The sequence below is a fragment of the Hippocampus comes genome, unplaced genomic scaffold (assembly GCF_001891065.2).
Source record: "Hippocampus comes isolate QL1 unplaced genomic scaffold, H_comes_QL1_v1.1 scaffold194, whole genome shotgun sequence".
In the NCBI taxonomy this organism is placed as follows: domain Eukaryota; kingdom Metazoa; phylum Chordata; class Actinopteri; order Syngnathiformes; family Syngnathidae; genus Hippocampus; species Hippocampus comes.
Window position 1 is genome coordinate 268,976 of NW_017805828.1, and position 12,523 is coordinate 281,498.

Consider the following 12,523-nt stretch of genomic DNA (forward strand, 5'->3'; position numbering starts at 1 on the left):
GTTCATGTGACTGGTTTGGAGGTTGTGGTTGTGGTTGACCTTGTTTGTCAAAGAATGAAATCAGCCTTGACATGAAGTCGGATGTGCTCAACGGTTTGCACCATTTTGGATCAGCGACACGGTTAGCGCATCTGTTTCACAGTTTTGAGGTAACCTGCTCCCCCCTTACATTTTCATCTCTCGGTTGAGATGTATCATTTCAACTTGTTTTTACCATGTGCACGTCTGGAATGTGTCGCCCACAATAAATTGGGGTTCACTGTTGGTGATTTTGCCAGTTGGTTCACTGTATCCTGCCTTCACTGGGTTCTATGTGACAGAACGAGGCAAATAAATGTCGTCTCTACCATTTTGCCTCTTGTGGGTCGTGTGTTCAAATGGGCTCAAAGCAAAACGCGTCATGAGTCAGGCATGCTTGTTTTGTGAGGCGGGTGAGTCAGGTATCGCGACACAAAGTGTTGTGGAATGTGCGGTAAAGATCTTGTGGACCCAGAATGCTGCCGGGCGACTTGGACTGCGGCGAACTACAACACCCCCGACCCCGCAAGGCCTCATCTGCAACCTGAGTGTTTACAATAATTGACAGGTTTGTTTTTTTTTTGTTTTTTAAATTAAATGGCAATTTTGATATTTTTTTTTGTCAGGTCACTTTCCTGGGATCAGCTGTACAATCATCCCTGTATTGCTGTTGCCTTTTTTTTGTTTTGTTTTGTTTTAAATCGTACTTAATGTTGCGCATTATTCACTGTATTGTGATTTTGCCCTGATTCGTTCTCCTCAACAAGTGACTGCTGATTGACATAGCCGTTCGTGTGAGCCCGGAGGAAAAATTTCACAAATACAACTGGCTGAAGTTTCACAACTGCGTTTCTACAGTGAAGTAAAAATCCTTATCTAATTTAATATAGGTTATCGCCGCTAGTAATAACGAGTTCTAATCCCTCCATCAGCTGGTTAGGATAGAGGGAAAATCCACAAAACCCCTGTGCACTTGAGATCGCAAAACGTGCAAAAACATTCTTCGATGATCTGCCGATGGTCTCAACTTGCTGAAATTTAGCCAGTTAACAGCCAGCCAGCTTCTCATTCACTGATTTCCATGTTACTCAAAGGGCCCACACACATTCAACGTCATAGATACTACAGTGTAGAACTTCAGGATTGCGACACCAAGCAGACAAAAATAGTACTTGCACCTCAAATGCATTACATGTTGGTATTATATGTATGAAACCTCGAAATAGAAATAATTATTTGGTTGATACTTCGTCTGTTGTTGGGGTCCTCTGGAATGGAATATCCTTTTTTTTTTTTTTTGTATTAACAGTGAGGACAGAACATTAGCCTCGTGCAGTCAGTGTTTCCTGACCTTTATTGATCCCATGCACATAATTATATCAAGAAAATTTCACGAATTTGAAAGAGAATAGGCAGGGGTAAGGTTCACCCCCCCTCCGCGCGCTATGATTGAAGTCTAAAATAATGACTTTTTTTTTTTTTCCCTTTTCCAAATGTTGTTTCTCCACTAGTGTTGCCTGATCGCAATGTGACCTCCGGCTGACGTCTTCTCCACACCTCTCCTCAGCCTCACTCAGCTGCCAATCAAATGCACACGGACAATAAGCTGGCCAATCATGGCAAGCAAGGTTACCGGTGACGGACGATCTCAAATGGCCGGCGTAAACCTGCAGGCTCAGCCGCAGCCGCAGCAGCAGCAGCAGCAGCAGTCGCGACACCTGACGTTCCTCTTCCTCAATCTCTATTTGCTCATCCTCTTCATCATCTTCCTCTTCCTGATGTGGGTATCCTGCACATCTGTCAACATTCTTAAAGGCCTCCGTTGGCATTCAAATGTCTTCAATCATTCTTTCAAAAGTGTTGCTAACATGAAAAAGTCAAACGAGCTGGTCAACACAAAGATGACGTCACGGCTATTTCATAACAAATGAAGCTACTTTTCACTTGCGTTTCAAATGCACTTCAAAAGTTGAACTTACCGCAGCGTGCGTGAAGACGGTCCTCTCGTCCTTTTTCCGTAGCGTCGTCGTTAGCGTGATTGGCTTATAATTTTTTGTAATTATAAAGAAAAATATTTTTTTAATGATGTTTTTATAATCATTTTAAATTCTTTTTTTGTTTGTTTTATTATCATTGTTAAAAAACATTTTAAACATTGCGAGCGAGCCGTGGAACACCACATTCAAGTTAATTTACATAATACCCGCACACCAAGTTGTGACAAATAAATGTCAAGTGTTAATAACACATGAACCGTTTGAAATTCTGAAAAAAAAAATCCCCCTCAAGAGTGCCAAAGTTCACCGTTTTGCCTTCACTATCCGTTTTAATCAAGCAAAAAAACGTAGACGACATGCCTTCTTCACCTCCTCCACGGCAGGAAGTGAGCGTAATAGCACAGAAAATGCCCCGACCTTTCAGCGAAGCGGCAGAATTTCCTCCCTCCACTCCCCCAAGGCTTCTGATAGCGGCAATGACGTGTTTGACATGAAAGGCGTTGTGTCCTTTCTCACAAGGTCATGAGGCTGTGTGAGTTCTCCCGGTTGAAAAAGATGAGTGTTTCGTGTACTTGTCGCTGGGGTCACATGTAACTCGTGTCCAACAGTAAAATGCTTCAAATAAGATCATCCATTTTCGGTACCGCTTTCGCCCAGTAGCGTCACGGGGTGAGCCGGAGCGTCGCTCATACAGAGGTGTCTTGAGTTAGGAGTTTCCCGAGCTCAAGTCATTCCCGGACCATGCTCTTCAAGAAAAACACTCACACCTCAAATCTTTTCGCATTTAAATGAACCTCCCCAAAATATGTAAACGCTCTATCATGTCGTACTTTATAACAATGTACAGTCCTGACAAATAGAATGTAAGGGGAAAAAAACGCAACATTATTTGCTTATGGCGTCATGAACTCAAGCATGAATTGATGACAAATTGAAGAAAATACCAACCATGAACTTGCTCTTTCATTGTCTCTACCACTGCCCGTGATTTTTGTAGCTGTATCAAAGACTGTGAAAATGAAATGAAGGTCAAGCCTGCTTTCCTCTGAGCTGCACATCACTATGCTGCAAAAAGCAAGACAAGGCCAGTGACCAAGGCAAACAAATTGGCTCAATGACTGACTTTATTGCGAAAAGAATCTCGTCGCCCTTGGCAACATAACATGAGCAGGAAGGCAAGCCATCGCTGGCGTTTAGTTGGCAGGGGCTCCCTCTGCTGTCTTTTGTGTGTATTAATCCTGCGTTTTAACACTCCTCAAATTCACACAATTCTAAGTAAACGGTGAGCGTAGTATGATAAAACTAAAATCAAAAAAAACTCCTCACCCTTTGAAGACTCGTAAATATGAAGGCAACAGAAATATTGTTTGCGGAGTCAGACTGTAATATCACTGCAATGTGATGTTTCATTAACTCTCATACATTTAATACTGTGAACCTCGTGGTTCGAATCTCTGCCCCACAGTTGCGAGATACTGTCCTGAAATCAGAAGATTGTGGGGCTTTTGTCCCCTAAAAAAGTGTTTTAACTTTTTTTCCTTTTTAGGAAAATTGACAACTTTTTAATTTCCTTGAGTATTTAAAGTGGTACACTTTGTACACAGTAGTTACATTTAACTGGCTATTTTGAGGGGCCCTTGGAAAAATATCTTCCCCGTCAGAGTTCCTCGGACCGAAAAAGTTTGAGGACAGTATTCTCACAGCTTTTTCTGTTTGCATGTTGAAGAGGGTGTGACGCGCAGTAAGCGCCGTTGCGTCCTGGAGAAGAAGCAGCCATACAGTGGAGATGAGTGGTGCTCCGGACCTGATACGGAGGACGACGAAGACAAGCCACATTCGACGACGCAACGTGAGTCAGAAATCACCAATATTTCATTTGCAGTGCTGTGAAAAAGTACAGTATGAGCCCCCTTTCTGAGTTCAGTTTTTTTCTCTGCCAGTTCTCACGTGTCACAAACACAAACCAAGCAAATCCAACTTTGAATGAGCTGAGTTCAGTTTCACTGGCAGCACCAAGGCTTGGTGTTTTCATTTCAGGAATCCCTGAATTAGTACCTTTCAGACAACATGAAGTTGGCTACAAGAGCTCGAAAATAAACATGGCCAATCCAAAGGAATTCAAGAACACAAGAATCACAATGTCTGGAAAAGGTTGGCAGGCCATTTCCGAGGCTTTTGGACTCTGGGGAACCATGCTTAGGGCCATTCAGCACAAACGCAGAAAACTGGGAACGGTGGTGAGCCTTCACAGAAGTGGTTGAGAGGGCAATTCCTTTTTCACGTAGGGCTAGGTATTTTTGGATTTTACTTCCTCAATGAAAAAAAAATCATCATTTAGAAGCGTCATTTTAAATTTAGTTAGCTTGTTTTTGTGACTGCAGTGGTGCAGTCCATTCCGAGCCCCATGCAAAAAAAAAAAAAAATCCTCAAAATTAGTTTTTGAAACATGTTTTTTTTTCATTTTTTGTTTGTGGATGCCCTTCTCCTTGAGTTGATTTTTTGTGTGGTTTAACTCCCTCTAGTGTTTCTATCATGTGCTTGATACCAGTGTATTTTGCAATGTGAGGATATTGCTTCAAAATGTTTCTTTCCTTGAAGGGGAGCGAGTACTGCCAGGACCCAGGCAGGGGCAACCTGATCATCCTCCTGCGGGGGCCGCTGGGTCTGGGCCTGCAATGGCTTGTGGACCTGGACCTGGACCTGGACCTGGACCTGGACCTGGACTGAAGCCAGGACCACTTGCACTTCAGTCCTCGAAGCAGTTGTTGTATGTCTTCACCACCAGCATGGCCAACAGGTAAGCCACCATTCACAGACGTAAAAGACAACTTTAAGCACGAAAATTCAGATTCATTCTTTAACATTTTGCTTCGACAGTGCTGCAGAGGCAGTAATGAAGGGAAAGATGGATTCCATTCTTCAGTTTCACCAGCAAAATGTTCCACGAACCAAGTTAGAGCAGGTCAGTCGACGACAAATAAATCAGACGTACAGTTGTAATTTCAACCACAATGTCAAATACAGTGCCTGTGTTGGACAAAGTATTTAAACATTTGCACTCGCACACACACGACCAGATGAAATGCTTTTTTAACACATGCTGAAAAGAAAGTTGCCGATGCAACCTTTTGGGTCGCAGTCTTGTAAAACCTCATAAAACGTCCTGTATTTGAGGTGACAATCATCAGTAAATTGTTATTTATTTTTGTTGGACATAGGGCCCCGCATTGGCGAGTAACACAGAGAAGGTGAACTCCAGTGCCTCTCCGCCCGCAGGCACCCCCATATCCAAAAGTGGAACCCCGCGACCCAACTCAGCAGGAGGCGGCATCTCCTCACTTGCAGCAGAAACGGCGACGTCAGGGGACCACACTGACAATGGTTCCCCTCGGACCAGACATGGCGGCCTCTCCATTAGTAACTCGATTCTCTCCCATAGACCAGAGGGAGATGGCAGAGGCACCCCTTTAGACCCTGTCTCAGGAACTGCACATGATGAGGGTCTTCCCATTGCTAGTCTGTCTCCATCGGGGAGTCCTTCCATCCTGTCTGCGCATTTACAGAGCGTCACGGGACATAGAAGCGGCCCTGGGAATGCAGGCGGTCTTTCCAAGGAGCAGCTGGAACACAGAGAACGTTCTTTGCAGACTCTGAGGGACATCGAGAGACTATTTCTACGCACTGGAGCGAGAGGGAGCCCTCATGGCGACACGGGGGGTTCCAACAGTAACCTTACAAACAACGCTTCCAACGTCATGAACAACAATGGTAGCGATCAAGGCGCTATTCTCGAGGACGGCGACAACGGTACAAACACTGGAGATTGCAGCAGCGGTAGCATGGCGCTGTCAGCGTTGGCCTCTCTGAAGAAATTTGAAGAACCATTACAGTCCATAATGTCACAAACACAATCGCTCAGCACTGCCACGCACAGCCCCGAAATGGACCCTCACCATAATCTACCGCAGCACCCTCATCATCAGCTCTCTTCCCCTGGCTTGGACATGGGCCCCTTACTTGGACCGGAGGGGCTGACCCAAGAACAAATCGCGTGGCGGAAACTCCAAGAGGAGTACTACCACGAGAAACGGCGGCAACAGGAAATGCAAAATCCCCAACACTTTAGGATGATGACTGAAATGGGCTTGCATGGAGGTCCCATGATGATCAGGGGACCCCCTCCCCCGTATCACAGCAAGCCTGGAGATCACCAGTGGGCTTCTGGAAATATGATGGGAGGCGGCTTGCCTGGAAATGTACGAATGGCGGGCATGCACCAAGAAGGTCCTGGACGTCCAAAGTTCCTAGCACATATGCAGAGAGGGCCTCCAGGTGGAGCAGGGTTTCCTGGCAGTCCAGGGGGGATGTTATCTGTCGATGCTCTCGGACCCCAAAGGCCTACTAGACCAGGGATTTGGCTTGATAATATGCCCAGCAACATGGACGGCGGAGGTTCATTCCACGGTTGCTACCCTCCTCAACACTTGCAGGATGACCCAGAACTGTTAACCCGTGAGGAATTATTTCGCCTGGCGGAGAAGCGGCAGATGCAGGGTCTTCCTAGGTTTGAACTTGACCGGATTATTGCACAGCAGCAACAGGGCAATATGGGATCAAGAATTATGGGAAATCCTGGGGGTCCAGACATCTCCAATTTAGGTATGGGCAGGGGTCCACCTTCCAATCAAGGGGATCCTATGGACTTTCCTGGTTCACGGGATATGATGGGCTCCCCTGGAGGAGGGCCTCAGATTAGAGACTTAATAGACACCCCTTTGGGGAGCAACCTTTCAATAAACATGAACCCACAGATGAATATTCAGCAGCAGCATATGACTCTGTCGCAAAAGCTCAGAAGGGGCCCAGGAAGTGCGGGGCCTCTGAGTGAGTTCTTCAGCCCTGCGGAGATTGCGAGAATACGAGCGTCACAAAATGAAAGAAGAAATATGGGAATGGTTTCAGGACCTGATGGACCCTTTCGTTTTCCAACGCCTAGCCCTTTCTCCGGTGGACCGGGTGAAGGGCCATATCCTCAACAGCCTGGTCCCGAGATGTTTGGGCCTGAGCAGGAGGCTCGTAATTCGATGGGAGGTACGTCAAGGCTCAGTCATATGCCAATCACTGGAGAGCTCAGAGGACTGGGTCCTGGTCCTCGGCATCCTACCGACCTTTCGGTTAATGTTCACCCACTGACGACTCCTGCGGTCCAGCATCCACACCAGCTCAATTCACCATCCCTTCATCGAGAGCCACCAGCTCATCTTCCCTCTCCATCTGCTCCAGGCCAGAAGTCACCCTCAATTATCGCCCCCGCAGGGCCTCACCCCCCTCTTCCCCCTGCTTCTGGTGCAGGGACACCTTGCTCTTCTTCCATGAAATCGCCCCAGATAATGGGGTCTTCAAATCCTGAGTTGCACTCCCCATCTATCTCACCTGGACGACTTAAGTCCCCGGCTATGGCTATCGGCTCTCCCGCGTGGATGTCTCCGAAAACAGATCCTTCAAGTCCAGGTGGTCTAACAGGTGTGAGGGTTGCAGGCAACGGAGGAGGTCATTGTGAGACAGGTGCATTCACAAACATGATGTTTTTCACACACGAAACAATAAATAAATCACACACATCACCTGAATTCGTAATTTGTCCTGATACTTTTGGTGACATTTATTTTGATGTCTTTTTTTTGCAGGGCGTTCACTGCACCCCAGAAGTTCCAACTCCACCCCAAGTAGCCAAGCAGGCTCGATGAATCCTAGTATGACATTTGCAACGTCGCCTGATACCCCCAAAACACAGAATCCTTTGTCGCTGATCATGTCTCAGATGTCCAAGTATGCCCTGCCCAGTTCCACTCCCCTTTATCACGACGCAATCAAAACAATAGCAACTTCTGATGACGAGATGCTGCCCGACCGACCTCTTCTGTCCGGTGTCAGCATGGGAGGTATGAACGCAAAAAAAAAAAAACAAACACACAGGGATTACATTTTCAAGTACTAGGTTTGACTCTTGGAACTTGAACAATTCAGTGGTCAAAATGTGGAATTCGACCACAAAAATGGAACTTAAATTCCAGACAAATATTGGTCAAAGTTTGGGTTTAGGTTCAGTTTAGATTTAGGGGATGACAGGCAAAGGTTCAAAATTCAAAGTTAGGTTTAGGGTTTAGGTCGTAAGGGGTTAAACTTGGGAGTAAGGGCAGATGGTTAGGAGTAAAGGGTTAGTTATTTTTTCAAGGTTCAGGTTATGTGTAAAGGGTTAGGATTAGGAGTACGAGGATAGGGTTCGGAATTGGGGTTGGGAGAAATATGCGTGGTAGATTAATTGAAGACTCCAATGAATGTGAGTGTGAATGTTTTTTTAATTTGACCATTGCTGCTCATCTCCTCTTCCGCCTCCTCGTCCTCTCTAAAATGAGCAAGCCACACTGAAAGCTACATCTTATCAAGGTTCGTTCTACTTCTCTCTACACCAGCAGCAGAAGTCTCCGTGTTTACTTCTTGGTAGGGCGCCACGTCAACACTTCCAAATATGGGCATGCTGGTACTGGGGTGCCGTTGCCTTTCTGCTCTGCCACACGACCCCTTAACACTGAATGAGTCAGCGCAAAAAGGGTTTAAAAGTTTAGGGTTCAAAGTAAATTGTCGCCGTTAGGAGTAAACAATGGTGTTTAAGATTAGAAATAACAGGTTAGGAACAAAGGGGTAGGTTTAGTGTTCACATTGCTTTAAAATATGAAAAGGCTTCTGGTTAAAGTTTACCTAACTACTCTTGGGTAGGGTTATTTTGGTAATCCTAACCCTTTCAACTATGAACAGTCTCATCGTAAGATGCTGATTTTGCTTCACCAACAGGAAACATGGGGAACCCGCCTCCATCCCAGATGCTGGTCTCCCAGAGTTCCATTGGTGCCCAAAGTGACTCTCAAAGCCCCGTGGGAATCCCAAGTCAAGGTCAGCAGCAGCTATCCCACGATGCCTCAGAACCAGTGCTGTCTTCTCCAAACCCACTGGGCCTTCCTGTTATGAGTTCCACCATGATGGTCGGAGGAAGTGATGACCTTGGTCCTTGCAATGTTTCACCGATCTCTCAAAACCAGATGGCGGCTTTCCCCCGTTTACAGCCGTCGTCTCACGTCCATATACGCTCACCCATCAGCAGAATGTCACAGAACTTCCCTCAGTCCGGCGAGGATATTCTCCCATCTCAGCAGCTGCACCTGATTGCTAAAGACTCCCACCAACGCCACCCTCATCCCTCAGAGTCCTTTCCACCTCTTCCCATGGGCGACGGCCCGGATCTAAGCGAAGTCATCCGACCTACCCACTCTGGGATTCCTGAGTTCGACCTGTCCCGCATCATTCCCTCTGATAAGCCCAGCAGCACTCTGCAATATTTCCCGAAGAGCGAACCGCACCAGAATCCAAACCAGGGGCCCGGATCACAGCCGCCACCTTCCCAGCAGCTCCTCAAACACTTGTCTTCCTCTGGTCCTCCACACATCTCGTCATCCAACCCCCACTTGGCCAATTTACAGAACATGATGGCCGAGCAGCAGCTGACGCCTCACCAGGGGCAGGGCGGACTCAGCCAAAACATGGCCGTCCTCCAAGGGGACACCAGGGGAATGGTGTCCGGCGCAGGCATCGGCCCCATGTGCCCCCCGGGACACATATTGGGAAGGACAGGCATGGTTCCCCAGCAACAGCAAGCCATGATGGCCAACAGTTTTCTTCACCATCCCTCCGGTGCCTACCCGGGAATGATGTCACCTCAACAGCACCAGCACAATTTGATGGCGCGGCAAAACGTGATGATGATGCAGGCTAAGCAGCGCAACATGCCCATCCCGGGAGACCCCTTTGGCCCCCAGAGTGCTTTAATGTCCCCTCAGGGTGCCTTGATGGCCCCATCCCACGCACAGACTGGAATGATGGGACCGCAGTCCTTCAGACAGCGGGGGATGTCTCTGGACAGCCCCATTGGTTACGGTCCTGGCGGTATGGCCAACATGCCTTTTTGATCCACCCAACGCGGCCTGGACAAGTGTCTCAATTATGTTGCCATTGGAATCCATGAATCATTCGTTCCTTCCGCTTTAATTGGCAGTCGAACATTGAACAACAAGAAAAGTACTCATTGTTTTAGTTGTTTTTTTTTTTTTTGTGTAACAGAAAAAATGAAAACGCAAGTAATTGATTCCCCCTAAAAGTTTTTGAGTTGCCAAAAATGACTGTTTAAACTGGAAACATACGACATTCCATGATCCCAAAACACTTGTGGTTTCATCTTACAACATTACCTTTAAAAATAATTGGCTAACTGAGGATTCATTTCGGAAAAATGCTCTGAAAATGTGCATGTACATGAACTTGCGGCGAACACTCTCCATAACTTCCACTAACATCCCAGGCAAAACTTTGCTCCTCTGTCGTTCACTAAAGTGTAGCGCTCCAACTTCCTTGATAACAAATTTCTATTTTTAAGCCTTCACATACAATACATCACATAATTGTCCCATGTTATAATATGGGCAACAGATAATGGTCTGGACATCTTGTGAAGAAACAAGAAACAAGCCAATGTATCTTTTCTAAGTCGTGCTTGTTACCACATTTCCATTTCACGCAAATTAAACCAATTTAGGACCGTATTTTCTGCACTATAAAACGCTTTGGATTATAAAGTGCACCTTCAATGAATGGCCCATTTTAAAACTGTTTTCATATATAGGGCACACCGCATTATAAGGCGCATGGAATAGAAGCTGCAACGGTGGCTGCGGTTTCGCTGTGCATCCACTAGGTGGTGCTAGGCTAAAGGAATACAATACAATACAATGCAAGACAATGTATTGCACTGTCGGCCTGAGAAAATTGAATGCTTTTGGGTGTGCCTTTAGTGTGGAAAATACGGTATTTTAATCATACTCAGTCCTGTGGCCTGTTTTTCAATTTTTCTATATTTAACCGTCCGCTCACATTTAAGTATGAACAATCATATATTTTTGCCCTTTTTTGTGTTACATTAAAAATTAAATAAATCATTGTTTTAGATGTTTTGGATTGCCATTTGAAAATGAATAGAACAAATTTTGCACGGATTAGCGTGCCTATGCATTTTTTATTTTTTTTAATCGCGCTTGTCTTTCTTTTGGGGTGGGAGAAGAGAAATTACAGATATCAGTAACATGCTTTGCTACTGATTTGTACATTGAAATATTTAGGAGCACTGTAAAACGGTTCGATATAAAAATTTGAAGAGCATTTCTTATATAAAAAAGGAAAAAAACCCTGTAAAGTTTGTACATTTCTGAGATGTGCTTGTTTGTCGGAAATCACATGATAGTTAAGTGTGTGTGTGTGTGTGTGTGTGTGTGTGTGTGTGTGTGTGTATGAGAGATGAAATAATATATACCTGCTGTATATAAGATGCAATTTGTGATTGTTTGCACTCTCGTTATATATAACTGTGTTTTAATGGAAGTCTAAAAGAAATGGAAGAGTGAGAATCTCTATGGTGGGTTTTACTTGGGATGGAGGTTACTGTTTGATAAACAGACAATGAAACACGGTTGCAGTCAAATAAATGAAAGCCTTAATAACCTTTGGTGTGGAGACTCTTCTGGCCAACATCTAAAGAATGAACAGTTTGAAACAAATGTAACCCTGCAAATTCAAATGACATCCAGTCTACGAGTTGGATTAAAAAAAAAAAAAAAGAAAAGACTAAGAACGCAGATTTTAAGTGACACTATCAGAGAGCTATTCATTTAACAATAGCATTATTACACTGCATCATATCGACTTTCTAATACTCTGAACTGCTTGTTTGGAAAACCTATAATAAACATATTTTTAATTTCAATGACAAATGAACATTTGCGATTTCTCTCTCTCTCTGTCTCTCAGAGTGACAGGCTGAAACAATGATATGCTCTTCCCCGAGATAGCAGAAGTTACATAATTGTAATACAGTATCCACAAAAGTAGTTAAAAAAATAAATCTTATGATATTTTTTTAAATTTAAAGTGTGCCTTGGTTGAATGTTAGGGAAACACTGGGCTAGGGTACCTACTCAGGTGTCTTGTGACAAGTGCAAACTCGTGAACTTTAATGGGGGCATCTTGAATGTCATATACGTAGCTTTTGAAAGATTAATGTTAATGTGAAGTAAGAAGTTATCGATTTAAATTAAATGTTAAATGTTCTGGAAAGCGATTTGTTACAGCTGCGGCTTTTGTGAATGCGGTATATAAAGAAGGATGTATTGTATTTTAAACCTATTGTGTGACAGTATATGTTAAATTGCTCAGTGACGTCTCGGTGGTGACGTCACGTTTAGGCCAAAGTGTAAATAACAACGGGCTACATTCGATGCGTTACATTTACGCTGCTCAGAAGGAGAGGAGTGAAATATTTACGAATTGGAACTTATCGAACTTATCATATTTAAAAAAATGTATATATTTTTAAAGAGATTAGAAATGAAATCAGCTGATCGTGGCGG

The 12,523-nt window shown here is 44.7% G+C and overlaps 1 protein-coding gene across 1 annotated transcript; it reads left to right on the top strand.

Moving 5' to 3' along the window:
- The first annotated feature begins 536 nt into the window (after window positions 1–536).
- bcl9l (bcl9 like) lies at window positions 537–11,619 on the top strand. Its single transcript, XM_019887304.1, is given in 9 exon segments — window positions 537–586; window positions 1,530–1,645; window positions 1,647–1,802; window positions 3,708–3,864; window positions 4,614–4,812; window positions 4,893–4,977; window positions 5,234–7,580; window positions 7,703–7,957; window positions 8,868–11,619. Coding segments are annotated over 8 exon segments (4,407 nt in total). The 5' UTR covers window positions 537–586; window positions 1,530–1,606; the 3' UTR covers window positions 10,037–11,619.
- Window positions 11,620–12,523: the final 904 nt, after the last annotated feature.